A 27,773-nucleotide genomic window follows, 5' to 3' on the forward strand; every position below is an offset into this window, starting at 1 on the left:
AGGACTGGTTGTTACCTTGACACAGTAAGGGTTGGTCCACAGCTGGCCACTTGTTTACTAAAAATAAGGAAACTTGTGCCTAATTGTAAATAAAAGCTTTGGTCTAAAAATATTTTTATCATGTATATTGTTCAAACTGCTTTTATCTGATCTAAACCACAACAACGTATTGGCCAAATAAAAATAGAAGGGAAATAAAATGTTAATGACTGCAAAGTAACTTGGGTGAACCAAGTTAAGCTTCTATTCCACTTTTCTGAATCATTTTACAGTTCATGACAGTCACTCAACAGCAACTTTGATAAAAGCTATCAGAACTCTTTTAAGAGTGACTATCACAGCTCTCATCTGTGTAAAACCACTGCCTGTAAACCGAGTTTACACATCTCTTTTCCAGTAAGGGATTGGTTGGAAGGAAAACAATTGAGATTTTTTTATCATGTATGACTTCAAGCCACTTGCTGGAGCTTCTGTTTATTCAGAGCCACAACTTTGCCATTATAATTTTTTTTTTTAAATATTTTTAGCTCATTTTCTACTACTGCTGTCTAGGTTATTCCTCCCTTGTTGCTGGGGCCATAAAAATGCCTTAGGGAATAGGTATCTTTTCCTCCTGATCATAATTTACATTATAGATGACCCAAAATCAGACGTTGAAGGTACAGAAAAAAAGGACAAGCTTTGTAAGGTTTGCAAACCTGGATATTTAGTTTTGGTATTCTGCAGGTATAGCTGTGGAGTCTGTCTGTGAAAAATTAATATGGACCTAGTGTTTACAGTGAGGGCAGGGACTTGGCAGTGCCAGGAACTCAATCAGCCACAAAATGGACCTTTGGAGCAAGGGTCATTTGATCTTCCCCTGTCTGCTTGGGGAGCACCAGTCAAACACAGTGGTGAAGGCAGAGGCTGCAGCACTCATGAAATAGCTGAGCAGAGACAGGGTGAGGGCATAACATGCAGACTCCTTAGTTCTGTGAGGCAGAGTGAAAGAATGACATGAACTGAAGAGGCTCTCAAGAAAAAACACCTCCTTGCTCCTGTGTTTCATTGTGCTTACACATAGCTTGAGATACAAGCAAAAACCCATTAGCCCTTGCAGAAGGTAGCATAAATCTGCTGCTTATTCAGAAGTTTGGGCTTATCTTAGTTGGGACAGTTGTGTCATTCTTTCCAATGATGACTGATTTAGTGGTTTGGTTTTTTTACCTTTTGCTTCCTTTTAAGGCATTTTTTTTAATATTAGTTGGAACTAATTCTGCCTGTGAGGCATACTATCAAGAACACTTCTATCCAAAGCAAAGTACCAAAATGCATCAGATCCATGCAATCTGCTGTTCCAGATGGGATAAGTGTAGCTTTGCCCTAGCACACTGCAGTGCTCACTCCACAGGTGGTGCAGAGTGTCAGCTAACACAGCAACACCCCAACAAGGAATCAATAAATTCAGCAACAGTGATGTAGCACAAGGAACTACCTTCCTAAGCTGATTATGTATGCTAGACAAACATACACATTTGCAGCCTAAGGGATCTTGTGAGATTACATCTGAATCACCTGCAGCCAGTAACTAAACAAGAGTTCAAATTCCTCATTTCTGTTGAAATAAGTATCATATTATTTTGAAATTATTAAATTTAGTTATTTCAAGTATTAGCCATTAGGAAATTCAAGTAAAAAAGTCCAATTTTCTATTAGCTCCACAAGGACTGTCTACTCTAGCTGATCTTGTTCATCTTCTCTACCTGCCAGCTCCCTCCAAAGCAGGTTGATGGTGTCTGTGATGAGAACACCTGGGGGCTTTACTTGCTAGAAAAAACCACAAGCAATCTGCACTAATGTTGACATTAAGTATGAATCTACTGGTGCACAGATAAAGAATATGGTACCCAGGAGCTATTAGATATTTTTTATTGTAACTGCAGACTCTTAATTTCAAGTGGAATCTGGATTAGTTTCCTACATATCCTTGTGAGTGCCCTTCAGTCATGCAAAAAACAAAGTAAAAAGCCATTTCAGCTCTGCCAGAATTCAATACATAGCTTTCTTTTTAAAATAAATACATTCTGTGTCATTAGAGGAAATAACCTTTCCTCCCTTGGCTCTTCAAAAACGGGGGAGAAAAGAAGACACTCAAGTTTTAATTAATGGTCGTGGTCTTCACATTGAATGCAGAAAGCTGTCTCTTTTTTCCTTGTCCAGATGCAGCAGAGACATCTTTCATGCAGAAGGGAAAAACACCCAACCTTGATTTTGGCACCATTAGTTACAGGTTCTGTTTTTTAGAACAGCAATGTAGACGTTTAAGACGCCATCAATCAGCCTCAAGTTATTACACAATTGTAGAACAGACTGTTTAAATTAGTAAAATCAATCTGTGATTTTAAATGTTGCCACCAAAAATTGATATTGACTTGAAAACAAAAATTTAAACAAAGCAAAGGAATAGTCTGAGTTACAAAGCACCCTACACATGTAGCACGGTGCCCAGTTAGCCTGACAGATCTGATCCTTTCACACTGCAGTGCAGCCTCAGACTCTGAATGTCTGCAGCAGAGGGATCTTCTGCATTCAAGATGTGACCATACAGCAGACATAAACCACTGCTCCTCCCTTCCCCAGAACTGCTGTTAATTGCCCTGTGTGCACCACTGGATCCCCTCTCAATGGTGAATTCAGGCCTGCCTGGGTGAGCTCACTTCTTGAGGCTGCTGAGTGTCTGCAGACCACCAGGTTACAAATGAGGCTCGCAGTCTTCCACCAAGCTGTCAGTGATGTAGCTGGACTGAAGGACAGTTTCATAGTAGTTTTTTTCAGCAAATGTGTTCACTGTCCAGGCAACCACTTGAATTCCTTTTGAAGACCAGTGTTCCACGTACTGCCTGCAAGGCACAAAGACACCACCTGAGGAAGGTTGTCACTACCATACAGAAGGCAGACAGTGCTGAGGCTACAGCTGGGTTTTATTTTTACATCAGCATCACATCACCTTTTTGTGTTTTATTGCTGTAAAAAGGCAAACCCAATGGTTTTCTTCCCCTTTGAGATTAAACTTAGGATCTAACGTAAGATAAAAATACAGACTGAAAAGATAGAGGCTTAAAATAAAATAGCATCCAGTAAATAAACTATCTAAATAAATTGACACAACAATAAATGGAACATATTGATTAACATATACTATGTGAACTCCACCTTTTTATACTACTAGACTGATGTGGTCTGCTGATGCATGAGGCAGCTTTAACACTTACTGAGAAATAAAGTTTTTCTGTATGAGGAAAGCTGAAACCCCACACAAACGCCACAAGAAACTGTGCAGGCTCCAATCTAGAATGACATCCATTGCAGCATATAAGTAGTGTTTCCAGGTGCAGTTGAAACGGGGTGACCCATCTCCAAAATGACTCAGTTGCCAAGGCCTGTGTGTCAGGGCTGTTACAACATTTCTGTCCACTTGTCTCATCTAGAAGATTGAGGAGAAAAGACTAATTCACACAAAAGTCAAGCTGCATTGGACAGAAACTGGGAGTGCTTAGCTGCAAAGTGCTAGCTGGCTCTTCCAGCTCTGCCAGAATCCTTCCCTGCCTCAGCCCCCAGATCCTTTTGTAACTCCTGTAGATGGCTGTTTATGGTATTTCAATATTCTGTCTTTAAAACATACTGAATATGCAACTGCTCTGACATTAAAAAACCTCTGCATGACAGTCAGGCAGTGAGATGAAGTATACAGTAAGTGGACTTGGCAATGAGCATTAGGAAACTCTTTTAAGAATATTCACATTTGCATCAGAATATGAGGTTGATTTTAACAGGTGCCTTGCTCACTTGCACCTGGCCACATGCCAACTGTAAGAGCAACATCTTTTTTCCTACATAGCTTTGGGAGTAGAGGGAATTGCTGTAGATTCAGATGGGTATCCAGTGAGTGCAGAGTGATCTAATAACATTATACATTATGCTTCATTTGTTTTTGAGTGCCTTGGCACTTTAACAATGCAGAAGTAACATGGAATTAGGAGTTGCATCTTAATGAAATTCTCAGACAGAATTAAAAAGATCCAAAATAAACTTTAAGGAAACATCACCTTATAAACAACAGCTGGCATGAAAGAACAGACTATGCTGCTGTTATACAAATGAGGGAATTCCAGGTAGATTTTTTTCAGGGCGTCAACTGCCTGCCAATTAGAGATACACACAAATGTTATATTTATACATGTTCTCATATTTATACTGCAAAGTAATTTTAGAATCATCCCCTTTAAAAATACTTTCCTGGTTTGTGTAGCAAGATGGGAAGGGAAATAAGGGAGAAGAAAACCAGCATCCTGTTTATATCATTAATAGAAATGACATTTTGTTTTCTGCAACAGATTCTGCTTACAGCAATGAAAAACATTCTCAGTGTTTGAAATACCCTTAAATATATTGTAGATAAAGTTCTGAAGTATTACCTATGGTTCAGTACAAGGGGAAAAATTAATTTATGTCTGTATTTTGCTATGCTAAAGAAAAAAAAATATACCAATTTGCATAAAAAGTTAATAACAGATCATCTGCCTCCAGTAATGCAAATTACAAACAAGCAGGATCCCTGGTTGGAGGCTGAAGATGAGATAATAGCTCCCCTCAGGACAGGCAGGGACACTCAGGCAGGACAGGCTCGCTTTGCTTTGTTTTGTGGTGGTGCTGTGAGCTGAGCTCACAGTCATGAAAGTCTAGGAGCAATTTTAAGTTGCAGCTTCCCAGGACAATGGAATAGGACGAGGGAACAAAGCTGTCTTTGCTTTGACAGCTGGATGACACAAACAGCAGACCCAGTTTCACTCATTTTAAGGAAGTGATTTTACCACACATACCAGTTTGAGACCAACAAAAAAGCAGGTTAGAAACTCAAAGGAAGGGGGAAGGAAGGTGTCTCAGTACAGTAGATGGTACCTGATTTGCACGGCCTTTGACATCAAAGTAGATGGTAAGATTGTGATGCATTGACTCCACAACAGCTTCTCTCAGAGTTGGCACCTTTTCACCCTGGAATTCATTCCTAAAGAAATGGAGGACTCCTCACTGGAATGCAGTCAGCACATGTACATGTGCACACACATGGGCACCCACATCCCCAGCTACACAGAGCAATTTCCTAAGGATTCCTAAACACAGTTTGCTGACACACTGGTATTAGAGGTGGAACCAAACACCACTACCAGTGGCAGCAGTGCCTCTCTCACTCAGGAGAAGGCTACACACACACACGTTTATTAATAAAGTTTTTTTCCACTGTTTAAACAGCAGTTTCAGAATAGAAATAGTTAATTTACCATAGCCGATGTTTTGCAGATGGATTAAGCCTCCTAATTTCAGCAAAAGTCAGTTCACACAATCTTCCAGACCCATCAGTTGTCCTTTCTACTGTTTCATCATGCATGAGAATGGGAACACCATCTGCAGTAAATCCAAGGTCCAGCTCAACACCCGATGCTCCATTCTCAGCTGCCTTAAAAAAAAACCACAACATATACACAACAGAACAGCTTTATAGCCTTAATATAGGTACAGTTACAATTAGTTTGTATTCTAGTAAAAAAAAATACACTAAAAAACAAGTTATTTCTGTTCTTTTGAGTAAACTTGATCTGCAGAACAAAGTAGGTTTCATCCAAGTTATTTAAAGAGGCATTCATAGGGCAACTGAAAGTATATAATCCATTTCACAGATAAAACCAGTGATAATTTCTTCATTTGGGGATTGGGACTGTTTCAGGATAAAAATGCAGAAAAGAATCCTGGTATCCCCCTCTGGTCTAAGAGCTCCCAAGTCCATTATTTCTTTTTCTAAAAGAAAAAGGAAATGCCTACAGTTCAGATAATTTATAGATTAACACTTAGAAGCCAAAACCAGAGCAGGCCATCAGAACATACGATCCTTTCTAGCACAAGGAAAAGCTCCTTTTTTACATAACACATTTTCTTTAAGCATCAGATTTGCCATTTATGTGCAGTATGGCTGATTCACCATATGCAGCAGATCCAGCACTTCCCAGAAGCACTACTTGCCTTGCCTGTAGTAAGTTGCAGATGCATGTAGGCAAATCCCTGCTCTTATCTGAGGAATTCCCATATCAGAGAGCAATAAGCAGCTGGGCTGCCTTAGAACATTTCTTACATCCTGCTCTTGCTCTGCCTCTTTGCCAGAAACTACTCAGAAAAGCACCTGAGTGAAATCAAGTGTTCTGAAGGACGGAGGCTGTCCTGGGAAAGGGGCCAATCCACCAGAAAGACAAATGTCAGGTATGCACTAAAGGTTATTTTAGATCTAATCAAAACGTTCTGAATCTGCTTGGGGATGAAGGACCGAGTGGGAAGAAACTGGAGCTACTGGGGGTGAGGAGGGGATGGTGCCTGACCACCGAACATCCCCCTCAGGTTTGCATTACAGTCACCGAGTCAGCCTCCCCCCCACCAGACCCGCGGAGAGCCGGGCTGCCGGGGATCGCTCTCCCTCTACAAAGAATTCCGCAGATTTCCCTCACACTTCCAGTCACCGGGCAGGGCACGTTCCTTATCGGCTGGGCTCGGCAAACGCGCTTCCAGCGCCCCCCGGAGCCCGCCCCGCGAACCGAGCCGACCCGGACTGGGCCGAGGGAGGAGGGGCTCGGGTAGAGGCGGCGGGCACGGCCACGGCGAGGTTCCGCCGCTCTGACCTTTCTGATGGCCGCCAGCGTGTTCTCGGGCGCGTCGTGGGCGCCGCCGCGGTGGGCGATGCGTGCGACGGTGCCGCGGGGCCGCAGGATGCGCTGTGCGGTCTGAGGCGCGGCGGGCTCCAGGCTGAAGATGTGCAGCGCCAGGTAGAGGCCGGCCGTCAGCAGGCAGGCTATCGCCGGGCTGCGGCTCAGCGCCAGCACCGCCCCCAGCAGCATCGTGAGGGAGCCCAGCAGGGACTCCGTGTAACACAACATGGCGGCGGCGGCAGCGCCCACCGGGCCGCACCGGAGAGGACGCGCCCGTACCGGGCACCGGCACGGACACCGCGGCCTCCCCGCCGGGCCAGGGGAACGCCGGCACCGCCGCGCTCAGCGCCAGCCAATCAGCGCTCAGCCTCCCGCCGCCGGCAGCCAATGGGCGCTCGCCGCTCGCCCGCCTCCAGCTAACCAGCGCGAGGCAGCTGCCGCCGCCAGCCAATCCGCGCCGAGCGCTCGCGGGCTGTGGGCACCTCCCGGAGGCGCTGAGGGGCGGCCGGTGGCGGGGCCTGGGCGGGCGGCTCCGGAACACTCTGAGGTAAGAAAGTGTGGATTAGTCCAGATAAAAACTGGTGCTAATAAAAGATAAAGGGTGTTAATTGAAGAAAAGGTGTAGCTGACTCACTGAAGACTTGTTTGTCTGGAAAGCGTGTTGGTTTTGTTTTTTTCTCCGAACTACCAGATAAGTAAAAAATATCCTATTTATATTTCTTATTTTCCGATTGATTATTTTATTTCTACATACTACATTACCTATTGTATATGTTACTTAGCTAACTATCCATGCACCCCTGCTCAAAAGTGAAACCAGAGACCTGACACCCTAAGGGTTTGAGGCCCCAAGAGCCACCCCAGGGACAGCAGGAATGGGACAGCAGGAATGGGACATGAGGTGAGGGACAGCAGGAATGGGACATGAGGTAAAGGACAGCAGGAATGGGAAACGAGGTTAGGGACAGCACGAATGGGACATGAGGTGAGGGACAGCAGGAATGGGACATGAGCTGAGGGACAGCAGGAATGGGACATGAGGTAAGGGACAGCAGGTCCCTCCTGCCTAAGGGAAGAGGCTTCTGAAGCTGGAAAGGGGAGTTCACTTTTACCACTGTGTGGGACAAAAGTGTAAACAACTGGAAAACATCCAGAGGAAAGAGCAAGGCAGGGAAACCAATGGAGGCTGAACAAGTTTATGTTTAGTCTAGGAATAGAGTAGGAAAGCAGAGGAAATAGCAGTTTGTTTTAATAAAAATGGGGATTTTTTGTGTGTGTGTTCTCTGTAGGAAGGATGGGAAGAAACTGACTTTGCTCTGAGAAACTCTTGCCAACCAGAGGTGGAACAGGCACCAGGTAGTCCTCTATACTGGATTTAATTTTAATAGCTGAGAGAAATATTTGTCATATATTGTCCTAGCTAGTTCTAAGCATCTCAGATGCTCTTTAGTGTCTGTGGTTCTGTGCTTCTGCTAGGCTGAGAAAAATCAGGCATACGTATGCAGACAGCATAGAACACCTAATGAAATGTCTTATATACTTAAAAATCTTTTGATAAACAACAGCGTTTGTTAAGATTAAAGAGAAAGATTAAGAAAAACCTCAGTAATATTTAACATTTTGAAGAGGTAACAGATGGAGTTGTTTCTTTACACAAGAACGACAGCTTTAACATGTCAGAATGTACACGTGGGGCTAAACCCCATAAATGTAAATTAATTCTACCTGGGCCAAGTGCTGGCAAACAATCCAGCATTTTCCATGACCTGCCTCTGGGTGAGTGTCACCTGCTCCTCTGACCAGCAGCTGGCTGCCACCTGGGCAGGAGGGACGTGTGTCTGCCCTGGCAGAGGGATGCTGTCCCCAAAGAGCATATTAACAAGTTCTCATGTTTATTTTTCTTATCACAGTGCCTTCAGTGAAACTGATACCTGCCGGCTGCACAGCTGTGGTCCTGACAACACACGGACTGCTCAGCCATATGATATTTAATGTGATAAAGCAAAGCAGACTTCACCCGTGCTAACAGATACCTGGAGAGGCTTATGGGCGGAGATCACTGGGAGTACCAGGAGTACCGCGATGGGCTGGGTCCCACCTCATACCTCTTACAATTGGAGCCACCTTGGCCTGGGAGCTCATCCCTAAGCGTCAGTTTCCCCGCGAGGCTCAGTGGCGTGCCAGGTTTGTAAATCCAACTCGCTGCCTTTCCTCGCCCAAATCCACAGGTTTGTTTTTTTTTTTTTCCCCTCAATTTTCGGCCCAAGAGAAGGCAGCACCTCCCTCTTGCCCAAGTCCCGCCCCGAGGAGGGCGGAGCGGGGCCGCGGTGCGCGATGGGGGCTGTAGTGCTGCCCTCTCCTCCCCCCGGAGCGGGGCCGGTTGCTGGGAGGCGGCGGGCTTGGTCGCGCCGGGGCCCGGGGAACCGCAGGACTGGGCCGGGCCGTACTGCACAGCACCGGAGCTGCGAGCTCCGCGCAGGTACCCAGCGGTTCGGCGGGAGCGCCAGGGCCCTGGGGGGCTGTGCGGGGGGCAGCGGCTGCGGTGGGCGCTGCCGCCGGGCGGGGAGGGCCGGGGGTCCAAGCGTGGCCCTGCCGGAGCTACCTGCATCCTGGTGTGGGGCAGCGCTGCCCCCGGGAGAGGCCGGGCTATCGCCCCGGCCCGGGAGCCGGTTGGGCTCGGCGAGCTCGGGGCGGGCGAGAGAGCAACAGAAATGAGGCAAAGGGGAGTGCGAGGGGAACAAAAGCGTTGCCAGGCCTTGGCAGGTGGTGCTCGGCTCTGAGGTGTTGCTCCGGTGGGGATGCGCAGTGAGAGGTATGTGGGCTGTTGGGAGGAAGCGAGGCTGTAATTTCTGCTCGGGTGTTTTTTTTGGCGGCAGCATTGGCGTCTGTTCTTACTGGGGTGTCTCGAGGAGGAGACGCATGAGAGGGAGACACAAATTCCTCTCAGCCACGTAAATAAATACAGAGGCTGGGTTTGCTTAATAGCAGCTTAATTAGTATTCTTTTCTTTTTTTTTTTTTTTTTTTGGCTGCAATTTTTTTTTTTTTTTTTTTTTGCAGCTGGTAGCATCTGTCTGATAGTCATGGGAGGCCTTAAAGGTTTAGCCTCAATGCTTGTTTTCTTCTCGACATACCTATGATCACTCCTTTTAGCTCATATATGCAGATTCTGTTTTTAAATGGAGTGGGGACCAAACCAGTTTGCAGCTGTTGTTAAGGATAGGGAGAAGGGAAACTTAATTGACTTTTCTGGTGTATAAATTGTTTTCCAGAATATAGTGATAATAAATTAGTTGTGGTTTGTTTTCCTTTCATAGAAAAGGAAAGTACATAGAAGTACATGTCTTGGAAGTACATAGAAGAATGATGTTATTATTCTTTGTAGTTTGATTAAGATGAAGATGGAGGACTATGAAATATTCTGTAAGAAGCATCTTTCCAGAATCCAAGAGGAGGCACTAAAAAGAGAAACCTCTTTTGCTCTTCAGCACAAAAATACCTCTCTCATTCAATTCCATGGAGTTCCTGTACTTTCCCCTCTGGTAAGGCATCTTTTTTTCTTCTTTTTCTTTTCTTCCCTGGTGTGCTTGTTGTGCTATTGGCTCTAGCTTTGATGTTCACATGTAATGAGTCTACTGAAGGTACTGCTCAGAGGTTTTATCTGTTCTGCTGCTCGGTGTGTTCTAAGCACCAAGGGGCAAAATTCAATGTTTTTTCTCACACTGACTACATTTGCTTTCATTTCTTTAAGTTTGTTCTCTTCACAAGAGAAATGTTTGTGGTACTAAACAAACAAATGTTGTCATTGGTCTTACCTTTATGTAAAGGCTTATTCCCATTCCAGATATTATCAGTTTGTTTAAAATGGTCAGCACAAAAAGGGCAAATAGCAAATACTGAGGTAGTTAAAAAGCTTTTATGTAAATTTCTTTTTTGCCTGCTTGTAGTTTCCTCTAATGTATTTCACAGACTCATAAATTATGGTAAGTCATTCTGTGCTTAATGCAAACAGAGCCAAGCAGAGGACGGTTGGTGGTTTGTGCACTAATGCAGATGACTTCCTTGTTTCAGTGGGGGGAAGTATGAATGGGGACTAACAGCCATCCCCCCAAATTGTGATACAGACATATATTGGGGTCTAAATGATACAATGTAGTAATTTACAAATCAGTGGGTATTTTAAGGTTTAGTAGAAAAAATGCATAATTTGACTTGAGACTACTTCATTTCGTGGAACTTTGTGAAGCCATTCCTTGTCTGTGTAGTTTGTGGATCTGGTTTTGACTTTTTCCAAACTACATACTCTAAGGTGGTAATTTAGAAGATATTCAGATTGCTGAAAGGCTCCAGAAGACTGCTTGCATACATTTCTGTCTTGTTGTGTAATTCACCTCTGCTTCAAGAGAGCAAGTGTGAGCCAGTGCTTCATAGAGCACTCAAACTGGAGTTTGGGTGGGAAGATGGCTCACAGAGAGCTCTACAGGATACCCAAACCTTGTCTTATAAAGGACTGAAAAAGACCAGTCTGAGTCAGTACTGTGGCATGTAATGTTCATGCAAATTTTTAAATAAATGACCTTTTACATTCATGTTCATTTGCATGTGTGCCAAGAAGGCATTAAGTGCATCCTCAAAATAAAAAAAAAAAAAGTGTAATTGATTAAAAGGAAGCTGGCATTTAAAATGTGTGCAGATTCTCCATGTAGTGATTGTTACTTTTCTGTTGTTATTCTTTCTAATTTATTTCTGTAATTCTGTTTTTGCATTTAGTGATTTAAACCCTGTTTTTTTCACCTTCTTTTGCAGCTTAGTCTTGAAAAGAAAAAGGAAATGCAACAGTACAAGCAGAAAGCACTGGACCTAGAGACAAGGAGGCAGAACTCTCGGAAAAGAGCTTTATTGAATCGTGTCCAGGAGATTCTAGAAAACGTTCAGGTAGAGTTAATCCAAAGGCTTCCTGTAGCTTTACAGAAAACCTCTGCTTATAGACATTTTGAGAAAGTGGTGGGCTTTCAGTGTTCACCAGTATAAACATGAAATTAATAGCAGTTAACACTCTGGAATCAGCATTTGCTAGGATTTCATGCTGCAACCTAATAATCAATTATTTAATGATAATATCTGTGTTCATTTTAATGCATGGGCCTTGCTTTTCACCCCCTGATGTGGTATGTGCAAAGGATAGACCACACCAGAGGAGTGACAATTGCTTTTGTAACTGTGGCTTGAAGCAACTAGATTGTAAAACCAAATTAACAAAACTCCCAGTGTTAGGGCTAGTGGATTGCTTTATTTCCAAGCTTAGAGTTTAATCAGGAAATAATCTCTATTTGACCTATTATAGCATTAAAATTAACTTTGCAACAACTTGTAATTGTTGTGTGCTTTATAATTTTCCTGCAACTGTTTTGTTTTCTTCACTAATTCATGCTTGAAATATTTAATACATCTACCTAAGTTGTGTTATTTGTCTTTGAAACAGTTGTAATCCAGTCTTTAACCTATTGCCTAAGCACATACAGTTAATGTTGTATTTGTTGAGTTACTAAGGTGTCAAACAAAAGGTACTGGTCTGCATTGTTTACTGGGGTGTACCTGGCAACAGGCATCTGGCTTAGGGTTTGAAGAGCAGACCAGAAACATATGTTCCATACAAAAATACTTTAGTTGGGGTTTTTTTTTTCTTTTTCAAAGGTATCCCCTTGATAATTTGAGCTGCAACACACAGGATAACCTAGAGGATGATTTAAGTGTGAAAATCCTTTAAGACAAATGTTGGCTAGAAGTAACATTTAATTCTCTTAAATTGGTTAACAAACAAATTAAAAGTTGGTTAACTTAACAAATGAAAATTCACATTTAATTGTCTCTGGATTGATTAGTACAGAAATGAACTAATTATTTTGTAGCTCCACAATTTTTATTACCAACTTTGTTGATTTTTTTTTTTTCTTAATTGTCTGTAGGTTGGTCTGTATTTGGTGCTGAAGTTTTTCAGTGACATTTCTTACTTCAGATAAACACATTTTCATATTTCAAGAGGAATCTTGTAAAATAATTTGAAGCCATAGAATTATTTTAATATCTCCAGATTAGCTTATGAAGAAAGAGCATCTTTGCATTTGAATACTAATTAAATTTAAATATACTAATTAATAGTTAATTACTTTAAATAAATTTAATTTAAATACTAATTAAATTTAAATTCCAATGACTTCTGTCTCATTGCAAAGAGCTCTGTATTGATAGTAATTTGTAGGAAATCAGTAACAGTAAAAGCTTTTATGAGTTCCAAGGTGGTAGCATTTTTTTTCTTAATTCAGATAAACCTTGCAGAAATCTGAGGAGATTTCACTGAAAATGTGTATTCTTTTTTTCCAATTCTTATTTGCAGATCAGGAAAGGACCTAATGCGAGTGATGTGAATACACAGGAGGCTGAGAATAGTTGCCCTGATTCAGATGCAAGAACTTCAGCTGACTTCACAGCTCCATCAGATGTAAATTTGACATGTTGTCCACAAAAGCATGGTCCCACAGAGCTTGAAAAGACACCAGAATTTAGACCAGCAGATACTACTGTGCAGGGGACATCAAACGTGACAGTAGTTAAAGCAGCAGAAGAAAATGGTTTTTCAAAGCAAAGTGAGAGTCACCTTTCAAAAGAGGTACCTTGTCCAAGGGCTGTGTCTCCTGACAACATGCATAATAATCCTGTGCCACAGGCTTTGCAAAAGCAAGAGGGGCCAGGAGTGTCACTGTCAGATGAGGAAGTACAAGATCCATACGTCACGAGTCTTCAGAACCTGATGAAGAAATCCAGGGAGTTGCTGGAGAAAGAGCAAACCAAACGGAGCTCAAAAAGTAATTCAAAAAGGAGTATGAGTGAAAGTCATTCAGATAAGGAAAATGATGGTGTTAAGACAACTGATTCAGTGAAAGAAAGAGCAAAGCTTACAGGCAGGAGTTGCACTGCTGTGGCACTTGATAAACCCAGTCTTAATAAGTCAAATACCCTTCTCCAAGGTGCCTCTACTCATGCAAGTAACCCAAGTGTTTCGACTTCATCCAGTTTTTCTAAAGTGGACATACCTATGAGAGTTGGAACACCCCCACTGGTGGATTCAGATTCAGATGAAGAATTTAAGAAGACTTCTCTGTTTGATCGTGACAGTAGCATTGTCAGGAGCCTCACAGGTTCTTATGCCAAACTGCCAAGCCCAGAACCAAGCATGAGCCCTAAAATGCACCGAAGGCGCCCGAGGCCCTTATCAATGGGTCACATTGTTATCAATAACCCTGTGAATGCTTATGAGTTAAGTCCTAAAGGCAAGGGTAGAGCGATGGATTTAATCATGCAAGATATTGCTGACAAAAATAATGTGTCTGAATCAGTGCCAAAGTTCATGCTGGACTTTGCTATGGTTTGCCCTAGCAGAGTTCATGGTGTCAACAGGAATTTTTCAGTCCCTTGTGATGGGTCAGGGGTTGGCAAACCCAATCGCCATTCCTTTGGGCACTTGGAAAGCAAGGCAACGTTGTCAGCTACAGTGGAAGGACAGGTGGTGATGGACAGCAGGGGGACATACAAAGTAGAGAACAGTACTAACATTGTAGCTCCAAGACTGAACGAGCCACTTGCCATCAGTCAGTCTACAGTCACACAGAAGATCGTAGCTGTGAATGAAACCAAACCATCCAGTTTGCTAGAAAATACTAAATGTAATTCTCCAGTAGAACTCAATAAGTCTTATGATGTAGAAAACCCATCCCCACTACTAATGCAGAGCAAGAATATGCGACTGCAGGTAGACACTCCAAGTGTCTCCCCAGCAAATGAGCAGTTTCCAGAAAATAATTTGGAAAAGGTAAAGCGTAGACTTGATTTGGACACTGACAGCTGCCAAAAAGAAAATGGTCCCTGTGTCCTGACACTTGGAATGGAAGAACAAGAGAAGCAGTGGTTGCAAGAGCAGAAATATCCCGTGGGATCAGTTTACATTACCAAGAATATCACCCCTGATAGTATGGCAAAAGGTAAAAGATTCCCTGTAGTTAAGGGATTTTCTTAAACTTATTTCACAGTTTATAATTCTTAGAAAAAAAAATCATAATCATCAAAATAATAAAAAAATCATTGGTGGTTTTAAGTATTTGTATAGATCACAAGGCTAAGAATTTCTTTTTTTAGCAGCCTATTCTCTAATTTTGAATTAATGAAAAATTCTGAAATTCAACTGCTACATAATGGAGTAATTGCTGTCGTAGTAGTTGCTTGAAGTAAAAAAATCATACAAGAGTTATGAATAACAAATAATTGATATAAGAATTTGAGGAAACAGCAGCTAAAACACTGTGTATCAGCTGTGCATCAGAATTCTGTATTTATTCTCAAGGGTATCGTTTGACAGCACAAATACTAATTGTCCATTTGAATGTAGAAATTGGAATTTAGTTTTACTAAGAAAATGATGTGTTATTCCATGAGGTCTAAGTAATACTACTGAAAGAAAAGGCAGCCTGTGCAAATTACAAGAAAATACCTTTTAATGGGTTGCAAATGACTACATAGGTATTCCTTTCTAACTCAAGACTATTACCTCTGTATGTGTCTCAAATCCAACTGAAGTGGCATAAATAATTTTAATTTTCTCAGGCAAGTGTAGGTATGTTATTCTTTGAGGAACATTCTTTGTGTCTTTATTTTTGTGTAGACTCAGTTGCTGTTACTGATGTTCCATTCACATGCTTATCCCACAAATACCAAAATGCAAATATTTTGAAGGACTGTAGTAACTGATGAGGTTCAATACTTAATGGAAACTTGATATGGAGCTTCTTTGCAGTACTTAACAGAAACCTGATATTGAAGATATGTTGTGGTTTTTCACTGATGATGCAAGTTATTCCTTTTAAAAGCATATATGTCTGCTGAAAAAATCATAGAAATTAATGCTGTATTCTTTGTAATGTATCTTCTCAGAAGAAGTTTTTAAAACTAAGATGTTGGCCTTTGAAGAAATGAGGAGGAGACTTGAAGAGCAGCATGCACAACAGCTGTCGATTCTGATAGCTGAGCAAGAGAGAGAACAGGAGAAATTGCAGAAGGTAAAAAGAGAAATTCCAAGCAAAGGCCACGTGTGCTGGATTGCAGTTTGTCAGATTGCACTTCATCCCATTGTTGGTTTTAAAATGTGTATTCTATTGCTTTTCAGGGGAAGAAAACTTGTCTCATGGTTGATTCTTTGTTTTGTAGGAACTGGAAGAGCAGGAGAGAAAGTTGAAGGGAAAGAAGGTCACTACAACAGAAATAGAAATTTCCAAAGTGAATATCAACAGTAGGATGGAGTTGGAATGGAGGAAAAAAAGTGAAAGTGGCTTGCTGGAAAGTGTGCAGTCCCAGCTGGAGACAATCCATAATGCAAACTCTACCAGCATTGGTAAAACTGTGAGGGTAGAACATAGATTCACTGTTGTGATACATTATTTTGCTATTATAGTGCTTGACTGGAGCAGCAGCCTCACTGTAAATGAGAAATTTAGTGTTCCTGTCCTTGGCTCTTGCTGGTCAGGATATGCAGCAGCTGCTGCCTTCAGCTGTTGGCAGTATATATAAAGCATTTAGCACAGTTTCAGCCATCCTGGTGCCACTCTCTGTATTGCATTAGTGTATTAATGTTAAAGGGCAGATTTGAGGAAAACAAGCTACAAGTGAACTGATTCTGATAAGGAGATGGATTTGCATCATGACAGAAGATGTTCATCCTCCTGCCAGGTAGCTGCACAGCAGTAGGCCAAGCATTTTCTTTTGTGTAGGCAAATTAGAGGGGTCTTGACTGCAAGGAAGTACAGCTGCAGCTGATGGAGCACCTCTCACCTGTTCTAGAACATTATGAAATGTTTTGGTTTGTCTTCTGTTCAGCAAATTTTGCTAGGAAATGAATCAGAAATACTCAGCTTGCTTCTTGCCTATAATTGACCTTATAAACAGAGCTGTGTACACACACATAGTTTTATATGGTCAAAGGTGTGTTGAACTCTTTACTTTCTGCTTTGCAGGTTTTGCTCATAGTACAACACCTAACACCTTTGCTTCAACAAGTGAAACTTCATTCTATCTTTGGGGACCAACGGGTAGTGGAGTTATAAAAACCTCAGTATCTAGGCCAAGTAACAGGATCAAAACCAGGTGGAGTCAGGTAAGGAAAAAAAACAAAAGGTTTGTTTATAGCTTAAAAAGCTCTCTAGCTTTTGTAAGGCACTGGTAACTTTATAATAACAGTGCAATAATAAATCTCACAGAAGAGTTTAGTATCCCTTCCTGTGTCAACTTTGATTACACAAGAGAACTGCACTGGATATTTTTCTCATTTGTATATGCAAAATAATCATACCACAGTGTATTGCTTCTGCTAAGTTAATATTATGGTGGATATTTCTGGCCTAGCCAGAGCATTTATTATTTATTTATTAACAGCTTTTCTCTTACTTGAAAACTTAATGTCACATGATAGTTGTTATTTGAGAAATAATTCATATTTCTTGCTTTTTTTATAAAACGTTTAGAAAACACTTATTTTCATTTAAGGTTTTCAGTCCAGAGATACAAGTGAAGTTTGATAAGATCACTGCTGTGGCAAAGGGATTTCTCACTCGTAGACTCCTGCAGACTGAAAAACTGAAACATCTCAAGCAGACTGTAAAAGTAAGATCAGCACTTTTATAAGATCCAGCTTCTCCTTCTGTTTGTGTTTGGTTTTGTTCCTGTCTCCAGATGACAAATGAAATAGTGCATATTCTACTTTTAGAAGAATTTTGGAATGTGTTTCACATGAACATGTTTGAGTGTTACATCCTAGCATCATAAAATCCAATTCAAACAATGTATGTCATGTGCATTCAGTTTGTTATTATCTCTTTGTTGTGAAGGTTTATGCTTGTGCTTAATTTTATTTTCCTCTCTTCCCCAGGATACAATGGAGTTCATAAAAAATTTTCAGTCTGAAGCCCCATTAAAGAGGGGAAGTGTTTCAGCACAAGATGCATCCCTTCATGAAAGAGTAATGGCCCAGGTGACACAATTCAAACCTTTATTTTTTTTTCCTTTCCTAGCTATTCTACTTTTGTAACATAAATATCTAAAGCCTTCACTGTGACTTTGTTGAAAGTAAAATGTTTAAACTATGTCTGTGAAGAGAAGATTGTGGTTTTATGCTCACACATTCAGAGAGATTTCAGAATTATCTTTTCAAGTGTTTAGTTTTGATTGAAAGAAAGAAGAGCTTCATGGTCAAAACCATGGGAATATTTTATTAAAATTAAATTATTCTTTCCAGCTACGAGCTGCTCTGTATGACATCCATGACATCTTTTTTACAATGGAGGCATCAGAAAGAATGAATATTCTGCGTCATGATCGTGAAGTTCGTAAAGAGAAGATGCTCAGACAAATGGTGTGTTATGGTTAAGAGAATCTAAAATGCTTTAAGACATTAGATATTCTAACTAGTTTTGCTTTTAAGAGATTCTTCCCTACCCAGTAAAAAGTTTTTAAAATCTAAATTGTTGTTTAATTATGCTTCTGTAGATAAGTTCCTTAATATAAAAATAAAGTCACTGCGGTAAGAGAGTAATATGTTGAGACTTAAAATGTTTAGGTGTATAAAAAAATTAGGACAAAAAACATGGTTAAACTAATAACAAAAAGTTCACACTTTAAAAAAGAACTTGTTATAGCACACAGTCCTTTTTTTATCCAGTCATATAGGGAAGAGCCTTTAATTTTAAAAGAGAAATCCATTAATTCAGTCTGAATGTGAACTTACTACACAGTTGGTTTTATTGTTTGGGGTTTTTATTTCCAATTATATTTCTTTCAAGTAGGATCAGGTCAGACTGGATTAAGCTCAATAAGAGCAGTAACTAGTGTTATTGTTGGTTTGTTTGCTTTTTTTAGGATAAAGTAAAGAGCCCAAGAGAGAAAGTGACACTTTCAACAGCCACACAGAAGTCTCTGGACAGGAAGAAATACATGAAGTAAGTGTGGTTCTCCCGTGGGGGTGGGGGTGGGCAGTGTGCAAGAGGAGGAGTAGGAGGTATCTGGAATAGTGAAAAGAAGCTTTTGGAGTAAGAGCTTCTTTGCAAACTAACCTCTCACCCAGGAAATATGAATAAAAAGTTGTGTTCAAGTGTGTGGTGTCTTACTACTAGTAGTTAGCTCTTCTTTTGAAGAGACATCTTGTTTGCAAGGGAGAAAAATGTTTGTCCAAGTTGTGCATTTATGCTGTAATCCAATGGTGAGCAAAATGATCCATATGCACTTAGCTTATGGCTGGTTTTTGTAGATCCTAAAAGGTGCTCCAAGTTATTTTATCAGTATTTTTAAGTTGCCTAGCAATAGCAATAGTGGCAGGTTATCTCTGGCAAAGGATTTTGGGGGACAGTAGCAGGCATTATCCTGCAACAGAGTGGACTGAAGAGTTGTGTAGCACTTGCTTACGAGTCAAAAGCGATAACGTGTGATAACACTGCTCTAGCAGTATTGCATGGAGATGCAGATCCTGATGTAGGTTTTCTCTGAATGTTTCTGTGTAAGACCTAGAACCTTATTTTATGTTTTAAATATGTTTCAATACTTTTGTTTCTCTAGGGCTTCAGAGATGGGAATGCCAAGTAAAAAAATAATCATAAAACAAAAAACTCCTGAAAGCCGGTGAGTGCAGATTACTGCTACTGGGGTGCTTTTAAAGATCTATCTGAGAATGATAGATTCTTTGATATGTGTTGCTGGTTTGCCAGTATTCAGCTCAGTTCCTACCACTATTATGACAGTGATGATATCTGATTTAGTGTGATCTGAGAAAGGGGTATATTACCCCATTAAAAGTTTGAAAAGACTCTTCAGAGTCAGTTCTGAAATTTTATCTTTAGGAATTACTTATGGCTTTAAATCTCTGTGCTCATGTTCAAGATTTTTCTCTGAGATGCACTATTACTCTGAAGCTTCAGTTTGACATTTTCTTAGGAGACTTTACTTTGCAGTGTAAATGCTTATCTTTAGAAAGCTGTCAGGAAAGAAATAGCTTTCTGTCATGAGGAAAAGTTCTTGCCTCTAGTTTGTTTGTCTGCTGAAATTACAGAAATGATGGTGTTTGATACTTATTGTCCAGGAGGACAGCAGCTCTGCAGGGGACAGCAGGCCTACCTTTTTTTAGCATGAAAAGTCAGATACCTGGTGCTTCTAAAACCAGTTTTTATCCCATGCTTACCAAAAGCTTTGTAGACATGCTGGCTGCTAATGCAGTTCAGTCTTCAGTGACTAGTTTAAGTGATCAAATCCTGTTTCCCTGTGTGTCCTTATCAGTGACTGAGCAAGGCACTGTTGAGATGCATTTTTGTTGAGAGCATTTTTTTCTGTGCTTTTTTTTTTTTTTGGTGTTTTTAAATAGTGGAAGCAGTAATCCCATTCTGGAATTTTAGTTCCTTCAATTTTTGCTAGCATGTTATCTGCATCAGAGAGTCTGTTTGCCTTCCTGAAATTATTTACATGAAACATGATGCCTAATTCAGTATCTCATGAGATTTCTTGTTAAAGAAAGGGAAAGAGTGCTAATAAAAGTTTGTGTTTTAACAGCATACTTCAACCAAATCAAGGACAGAATGCCCCAGTTCACAGACTGCTTTGCAGACAAGGGTAAGGGCACAGCATGTTTATAGCCTGAAGATGAAAGTAAATGCAGAGTGCAAGAGCATAATAATTTCTGATTAATATTTACACATAGTGGTGCAGCAGTTGTTCAAAGTAAAAAGAATTACTTTTTGGGATATTTTGAGAGAGTGGTGAAGCTTTGTTTTACCTTATACTGCAAAAAAAAAATTAGTGTTCTCATCCTCTTGTGTATTGTCTCCATTTACACTGTTTCAGCATTTCTATTTGTAACATTCATTCCATGAAGCTTTGCTTCCACTTAGTGAAATATGTATGTTTTTAAATGTAGACTCTAATGCCATAGTATCTGAACTGATCAGTCTCTTAATTAGCTTTTTAAAAATCTCTTCATGGGGTGTTGTTCTGCTATTTAATGTATCTACTTAAGCCATAATAATAATATCAATAGGAATTTTACACATACTCAAGAGGAGGTTCTGTGTGACACTGTAAAAGATGTTTTAATGCCAAACACAGTAGTGTCTTTATAATTTTGGATACAGCCTTTCAACTTTGATGCAAGTGACTTATTAACTCTTTTATATTTAATTAGAACCCCTAAGACCTCAATGAAGGGGGTTGAGCAAAATAGAAAGAAGGCTCCAGAGAGCAGAGTGTCTAACAAGGCTGTTTCAGGTGTGTAGAAAACTGGTGCTTGGATCTTATAGTAAATAAGTTACTAGCATCTAGAAAAACTTAATGGGCTATACATTGCTTTCCTTTTCTTATGCACCTGCTTTGTGATGTCTTCAACCTAACCTATCCCTTTAAACAAACATGCTCTGGTAACTTTACCATCCACTTACAAATTCTATAAACACAGTGTATAGAATGTACTGCACAGCTCATTTGCTTTCACTCACCAGAAGCCCAGTCATAAAGTTTGCCATATATATTCACTGCAACTGAGAAGCTCACAGGAGTCAAAACAGACTTAGATTAGAGTCTTACAGTGATTTGATTCTTAGTTCTGTACACGTGTGATTTGTCTTCAATACAAAGAAAGGACAGGAAGGACAGTGTCTGTCTTATCTGGGTGTGCAGTCATCATATAGTCCTAAAATTATGTATACTGCTGTAGCATCTTACTGAACACCTGAGCCTTAGTGACCCAGTTTTAAAAGTGGAGTATTCTTGTATTTGCATACAGAGTTTACTACTTGGTTACCTTTAATTAAAAGGGTTTGATGATAGTACCAAAACTGTTTTCAGCCCAATCAGGCATAAAGGGAATAAAACACCAGGAAACTTCTAATACGGTTTCAGTTTTTTAAATCAGATTTTAAGTTTCTTCCATGATAGGTCTGAATTTATCAAAAGGTGATTTATAGATTTTAAAACCATTTAAGATCTTAATTAGACTTTATTCTCAAAGGAGAGCTTCATAAGTCAAGTATAAAAATTGGGAACTCTTGGGCTCAATAAGGCAAATTGTAATGTGAGTGGGATTTCAATTGGTTTTCATAATGATATGAATTATCTTCATGTATAAAGTATTAAATTTTTCCTATAAGGGAAATTATTCATTTACTGCCCTGGAGCAATACTGGCAGGGAGTATCTGCAAGCTTTTTTTCTTAGGGAAAAGGAAAAAGCGAATGTTGAGATTCCAACCAAGATTTGTTAATTTATTTTTCTGTAGCTAATTCTCCTGGCAGTGCTGTCACCACTAAAGTGGAGCAAGGCGTTTCTTCAGTTGCACTCAGTGATTCTACAGAAAAATTAGCAAAGGTAGTAGAAATATAGGAGAAAATTAAATAAGGAATGTCATTTTAGCAACCATTAAGGTTGCTAAACATAGGTAGCCATTAAAGCAAGTTTTCACCTGGGAGTTTGCAAAAATGTCTTGTATGAACTAGTAAATAGTGCTGAAGAACAGGGTCAACACAACAATCAAGACCTCTACCAGTTACCAGGTTGTAGAAGAGTAGCAGTGTTGTTGGGATGGTGAGAGTGTCAAGTTCAGCAATGACTTGAGACTTGGGCACCATCCCCAATCTTGTGTAACTCATGCTTAGCTTGTAATGATCTAGAGCAGATTTTACATTTGTGTCTGGCATCAGACACTCAGTCCAAGCATTCTCTCTTTCTCTCTCTGTTCTATCTTGGCAGTGCCTGCTGCTCTGCTAAGGAGGTCCCCGAGTTCATGCTAGATGTAATTATGGAAGTCATGACTGTTACTTGGCAATGAAAAGAATCCTTTGGGATGCATCCCTAGATTTGCATTTGCCTTTCCTTACTGCTATTTGTTGAATATCTGGAAAGCTATTTAATGCTTTCTGTACTGGCCTTCTTGGAACATCAAGCAGAGGTGTCTAACCAATTGTATGCTGCCTAGTTGTGGGGCCACACCATAACCTCATTTAGTGTTTGGATGTCACGTGTGTTCCCGTGGCATGATGCCACTGCTTCTGCTTGCTCCTTTGTGAGTAGGACAGACTGCTGTACCAAATAAACAGAAATGCATTCTGAAATGACTAGATGAGGAACACTTGTCATGAAGGAAATAATATGCACAATTTTGCAAAAAATGAAAAAGCTTCAAGTTGAATATATAAATTGAAAATATGGGAATAGAAGTTGGTTTTCTTTATATATGGGTAAATGTGAACAGTGGAAGGCTTGGTGTAGTATGTTGAATAGGGTTTTCTGTTTCTGTTGGATTTTTCTGAGTAATAAAGTATCTTTTCCAGAGAGACCCTTGGAAGTCATCTGTAGTGAGGCAACAATTTATGTCACGGACAAAGAATATATAATCTGAAGTAAATTTGAAAAGAAAATCTAAAAAGCAAATGCATCTGCTCTTATTTTAGTAGCAGTTGTGCATGTCAGAAAACATACACTTGTAGCTGTGGTGCAGGCTAGACAATCAACTGGTGATCCTAAATTTAGTTTTTGTTGTTTTGTACTGTTTCAATCCAGAGTTCTCTGCTAAATAGAAAAGTACAAACTAAAAAGTCCTTAGGATGTCTTACTTTTTGATTCTTTTTTAAAATTATTATTATAAATAGGACAGAAAGTAGCCTGAAGGCTGTACCAGGCAGGGCATTTAATGTGGTCTGGTTGTGTTAGGAAGAAGGTGGTTGAGATCAGACTGCTGCTGCAACTAAACCTATTCATCTCCTTCATTCCTGCACAGTCTGAGTAAGTGTTGTGGAAAAGACACACAGGGCACAAGGTGTGTACACAGAGTAGTAGCAGCCTCGTGGGCTTTCCTGCACACCTGTCCAGGCTGAGCAGTGTGAGATGGAGTGTGCTGCAAAGTGTGTTAGCACTCAGGCAGCACTTCAGGAAGGTGTCAGGATTGCTCTGTGTGTTCAGCAGGCCAGTTGGATGATGTAGAAACCTTGTGTAATTGCTTCCTCTGCCACTGAAAAAGGTTGGGTGGTAACTGCATTGAGAAGGACTAACTCTTTTTAATAAAATTTGGCTTCAATTTCTTTGTCTAGCTTTCTGGGTTTTTTTACACTTCCTGTATGTTCCATATATGAGTTATTTGAAAATAACTTGGGAGTTAAGAGGTAGTTTAAAGCACTAATAAAGCATTGTGCTTGTCAGCCTGGTTGGTTGTCCTACAAGATCATAGGTGAGCTGAAGAGTGTAGAGCACTGGAGAGAATGCCTTTTTGTACAGTGAGAAGCAGTGCTCTGATGTGAGGGACCCTTCTGTGCTAAGGGAGAGCCCTTGGCAAGCTGCCTTGCTCTGTGCTGAGTGTTGCCCTTGGACAGCTGTAAGTAACTGCTGCAACTCTGACAGAGTAGCTTGAAGATGCTGAAAAGGACTGGCACACACTTTGTCATATTCATTTAATTGCCTGGTAATTATTTATCTTCCATGGCTGTCTTCCATTTCCACTGCTCTGCACCTTGTATGATTTTCACTGCTTTGTGTCAATGTTTGCTCACGTTGCTGGACACTCTCTGTAACTGCCTGAACCTAATAAATGCTGAGTTGTGCTATTTTTTTTAGCAGCCTGCAGTGCAGACCTCTATTGCTGGAAGATACTTGTGCTATGCATAGTATAATATGGCTTTCTAAATACATATATGGATATATTTGTTTCATGTGGAGAGATTTATTTCTTTCTTTTCATACTTGAGCAGCTTTCATTTACAAGGGCTCTGCCTGATGACCTCTTACTTCTGGTTTTGTATATGGACATATAGAAACATACAGCTGATTCTGGGTTTATGACAGCTGGGAAAAAGGAGTTACCTTAATTACTTCACTTGCATATATTTTTAAATTTATAGTTCTTAGCAGTCATTTAATTTTTGTCTTGGTGATGTTACAGACTAATCTTTTAAGAACCTGTGAACTATAGTTGCCAGATATTTTAAAGTAGCTGAATAGAAGAAGGATTAGTTACTGAGGAAGGAAATACTATTAACTGTTGTCACTTTAAAGCATACAGGTAGTTTCTATAAGGCTTTTTTGGTGTAATGTTATAGAAACTGTCGTTTTAAAAGTAGCCACTGAATATATAATAGTGATTTTTAAAAGAAATATTTTAGACTTCTCAGCTATTTTTGTTGGACAATCCTGTTACAAAAACCAGTACTACTAATTTTAAAATGTTAATGTTTCTACATCATTTCTAGGAGCATATGCAGGAAGAACCCAAAAAAAGAAGCTAAATGTTGTGACAATTTAAGAAGACAGCACTCGCTGGGATAAAATGGCTTTGCTTTAATGATGGCATTCTCAGTACTGATTCATTAATTGCATCTTCTATAACATATATGTATATTTACAAATGATAAACATACAGGGATATGTTATCACAAGCATATTGAAGTAATAAAGGGCTATGAAGCTCTAATACTTGTGGAGAAATTGCATGTTAAAACTTTATATTCACACTACTGTGTACACATAAGATTCATAATCTTTTTTATCTATATACCACAGTAGGGCAGCATTAAGCTAAATGTGTGACTTTTTCACACTCTGTATTTCTTGCATCTGACGTATGCATTTTGCATTACTTAGAACTGCAATTTCTGTGTCTGGTTGTCACCATAAATATGTCATGTGTGTGTATTTTTAGTTTCATACCATAAAGTTAAAGCAGTTAGATAGGAAAAAACCCCATAACTTCATCAAAGTGGGGCTCTTCCGTCAGTAATTGCCAGCAGCCTTTTTGAATGTACTTTCTGGATGAATGTGATTACCTCAATTTAAATACTAATGGCCCAAATGTTTTGCTTTTCTGCTGAGCTGGATAGACAGGGATCCAGATTAACATTCCACTGTGCTGGAAGAGACCTAGGATTTTTTTTTTTCTGCTTACTTCATTTTCTTACAGAAACAACTTCTGACCAAAATGAAGAAACATCTGTTCTACAAAACTTTCAGAATGCAAGATTTTAAATGTTTTACCATTTCAGACATACAAATGATAATTGTTAATAATTTAGATATCTTAGGTTTCATTAATGACAGTTGTATTTTTTCTGGGCACTTTCTCTTCTACCATGATCCAACAGGCCCTTGTCGAGGGATTTCTGGGGGAAAAAATAAATCCCGACCTAAGCCAAACATACACACTCTTATATTTATCAAAATTTACCATTAAAAGGTCATGGTCATATTTTGCCTTGCTCTTCTTCCCTGATGGATGTTATCCTTCAGCTTTAGGGGAGCAGAATTCTGTAATTGCTGCCTTTCAAGGAATTGGAGGCATGTTAACACTCAAAGTCCAACAGAGAAAAGCTTGGCTGTGTAAGTCTGAAGTGATTACAGTTTTGCTGTCACAGCTGTAGTAGTGAACTGACTACCTGAAGGTGAAGTGGGTTATATTTGTTGCTTTTCCAGTATGCACACGATGCAGTGCTCTACCTTCAGATGCTTTTTAACATGTTGACACAGAAAACAGACTGAGAATGCAGTCAGCATGAAAGAGGAACTTTAACAGTGGGCTGAGGTCAAGTCAATTGGCTTACTTGTGGCATTAGTTGTGGCTTTTATCTACCACCAGGTCTTTGCAGCTAGTGACACTTGTTTTGAATGATGTTTTATACCATCTGTGTAAGTTACCCAAAGTGCATATTTAGGAAGAGGCAGAGATGCTGCCTAAGCCCTTCTAAGAATGACACTTGGTGACTCTCTATTGTGGCATTTATTTGAAATCTTGAGGGGCTGGGGGCTCCCCCAATGGTGTAAAAGTGAAGAGTTTACACCAATGGAGCACCAGCCTTCTATATAAATGCTATGGTTCTGTACAGTTTCAGATGTAATACAGAAGATGCCCAAGGTCTTCTTTCTTCTCACATTGGGCATCAAAGCTCTGTTTGGTACCAAACTTCCCTTAGGAGTGGAAAACATCTCGAGAGAAAAAATCTATAATGGTGAGAGTAACCTGTGTCTCAGGTGACACAATGTGCTGGTATCAGTGCTAAAGATGGATGTTTTTAAAGGATGTTTTATGTGCTATATTTATTATTAGCATAGGCAATATGTTGAAGTGAAAATAGGTTTAGCTTAAGTATTGATAAAAATGAATGCTTTCCATCTGTTCAGGTCTCATCTCTAAACCTCTCACTTTAAGCATGCTTCCATTACCTGTAATGAAACACTGTAGCACAAGTTTTTTTTAACTTTTGTGAGGCCTTTCTCTTGACAAGTGCCAGAATTTGGTTTTGTATATGTTTTGTATTTATACATATTTAATTTCACGTTTGTGTGGAGTTGTAATATCATTAAAAAGGTGTATTTATTTTGTTACTTTATTTCATTTCCACCAGTCTTGCTTTTTACTTAAAACAGACTGCGCAATAAAACTTTAAATCATTGAAAACAACTGCATTTCTTCTCTTTTTCTGGGTTAAAAGATCTAGGAAAAAGCAAACCCTGTGGTGCAAGGCCTTCCACTTGGCAACTTGCTGCACTTTGCATTGCTCCATGAGGGTCTTTTGACCCGACCGTGAACACCCCTGTCAGTGGTGGTGTCCCTGTGCAGAGTTGTCAGGGTTTAACACTGTCCTGGCAATTAAACCCAATGACAGGTGCCCTCTATTAATCCCCTTCTCCTCCCTGATAAAGAAAGGAGAGAGAATAAGGGAGAGAGACCTATGGCTTTAATGAAACAGTAATGATAAATAGGAAAAATTACAAAATATATACAAATATACAGGAAGATTGATACCATGTTTCTCCCTTCTCTCCCCCAATAACTCTCACGTCACCACCGAGGCTGCAGGGCAGCCCTGGGAAAGTCCAGGCTGGTCTCCTGGAATCGGCAGCAGTTGGGAGCTGGAGGCAGGAATACAGATATGGGCTGGCACGGATCAGGACCACAGGCAGAGGAATGGACGGAATCCTCCCAGGATGCCGAAGCA

The 27,773-nt window shown here is 40.2% G+C and overlaps 2 protein-coding genes across 9 annotated transcripts; one reads left to right on the plus strand and one right to left on the minus strand.

Moving 5' to 3' along the window:
- Positions 1 to 1,894: 1,894 nt before the first annotated feature.
- Positions 1,895 to 7,066, minus strand: GDE1 (glycerophosphodiester phosphodiesterase 1). 2 transcript variants are annotated; one of them, XM_008503054.2, is made up of 6 exons: positions 6,702 to 7,066; positions 5,319 to 5,494; positions 4,939 to 5,044; positions 4,086 to 4,178; positions 3,252 to 3,463; positions 1,895 to 2,879 (listed from the first exon to the last, which is right to left on the minus strand). In XM_008503054.2, the coding sequence occupies exons 1-6, from the start codon at positions 6,954 to 6,956 to the stop codon at positions 2,732 to 2,734; spliced, it is 990 nt and encodes a 329-aa protein (XP_008501276.2). In that variant the 5' UTR covers positions 6,957 to 7,066; the 3' UTR covers positions 1,895 to 2,731. The 2 variants fall into 2 exon arrangements, with proteins under 2 accessions (XP_008501276.2, XP_030315886.1); XM_030460026.1 differs by having other exon boundaries at positions 5,319 to 5,490; positions 6,702 to 6,778.
- Positions 7,067 to 8,524: 1,458 nt separating this feature from the next.
- On the plus strand, positions 8,525 to 27,226 carry CCP110 (centriolar coiled-coil protein 110). 7 transcript variants are annotated; one of them, XM_030460055.1, is made up of 15 exons: positions 8,525 to 8,912; positions 10,113 to 10,269; positions 11,534 to 11,662; positions 13,122 to 14,763; positions 15,710 to 15,834; positions 15,983 to 16,166; positions 16,786 to 16,925; positions 17,315 to 17,431; positions 17,697 to 17,798; positions 18,063 to 18,179; positions 18,683 to 18,762; positions 19,376 to 19,438; positions 20,360 to 20,419; positions 20,988 to 21,070; positions 25,035 to 27,226. In XM_030460055.1, exons 2-15 carry the CDS (start codon positions 10,123 to 10,125, stop codon positions 25,085 to 25,087), a joined length of 3,042 nt encoding a protein of 1,013 aa, XP_030315915.1. In that variant the 5' UTR covers positions 8,525 to 8,912; positions 10,113 to 10,122; the 3' UTR covers positions 25,088 to 27,226. The 7 variants fall into 7 exon arrangements, with proteins under 7 accessions (XP_030315915.1, XP_030315917.1, XP_030315919.1 ...); XM_008503053.2 differs by lacking the exon at positions 8,525 to 8,912 and adding an exon at positions 9,160 to 9,207 and having other exon boundaries at positions 25,035 to 27,210; XM_030460053.1 differs by lacking the exon at positions 8,525 to 8,912 and adding an exon at positions 9,463 to 9,540 and having other exon boundaries at positions 25,035 to 27,210.
- The last annotated feature ends 547 nt before the right edge of the window (positions 27,227 to 27,773 follow it).

The sequence above is a fragment of the Calypte anna genome, chromosome 14, assembly GCF_003957555.1.
Source record: "Calypte anna isolate BGI_N300 chromosome 14, bCalAnn1_v1.p, whole genome shotgun sequence".
In the NCBI taxonomy this organism is placed as follows: Eukaryota; Metazoa; Chordata; class Aves; order Apodiformes; family Trochilidae; genus Calypte; species Calypte anna.

Coding starts and splice junctions, on each gene's coding strand:
- GDE1 (XM_008503054.2), bottom strand. CDS start 6,956: ATGTTGTGTTACACGGAGTCCCTGCTGGGCTCCCTCACGATGCTGCTG. Junction 5,045..5,318: donor TCTGCAAAACATCGGCTATG/GTAAATTAACTA, acceptor CCATTTCTTTAG/GAATGAATTCCAGGGTGAAA. Junction 2,880..3,251: donor CAGAAAAACTTTATTTCTCA/GTAAGTGTTAAA, acceptor TGTGCCTTGCAG/GCAGTACGTGGAACACTGGT.
- CCP110 (XM_030460053.1), top strand. Junction 14,764..15,709: donor CCCTGATAGTATGGCAAAAG/GTAAAAGATTCC, acceptor GTATCTTCTCAG/AAGAAGTTTTTAAAACTAAG. Junction 17,432..17,696: donor ATCTCAAGCAGACTGTAAAA/GTAAGATCAGCA, acceptor TCTCTTCCCCAG/GATACAATGGAGTTCATAAA.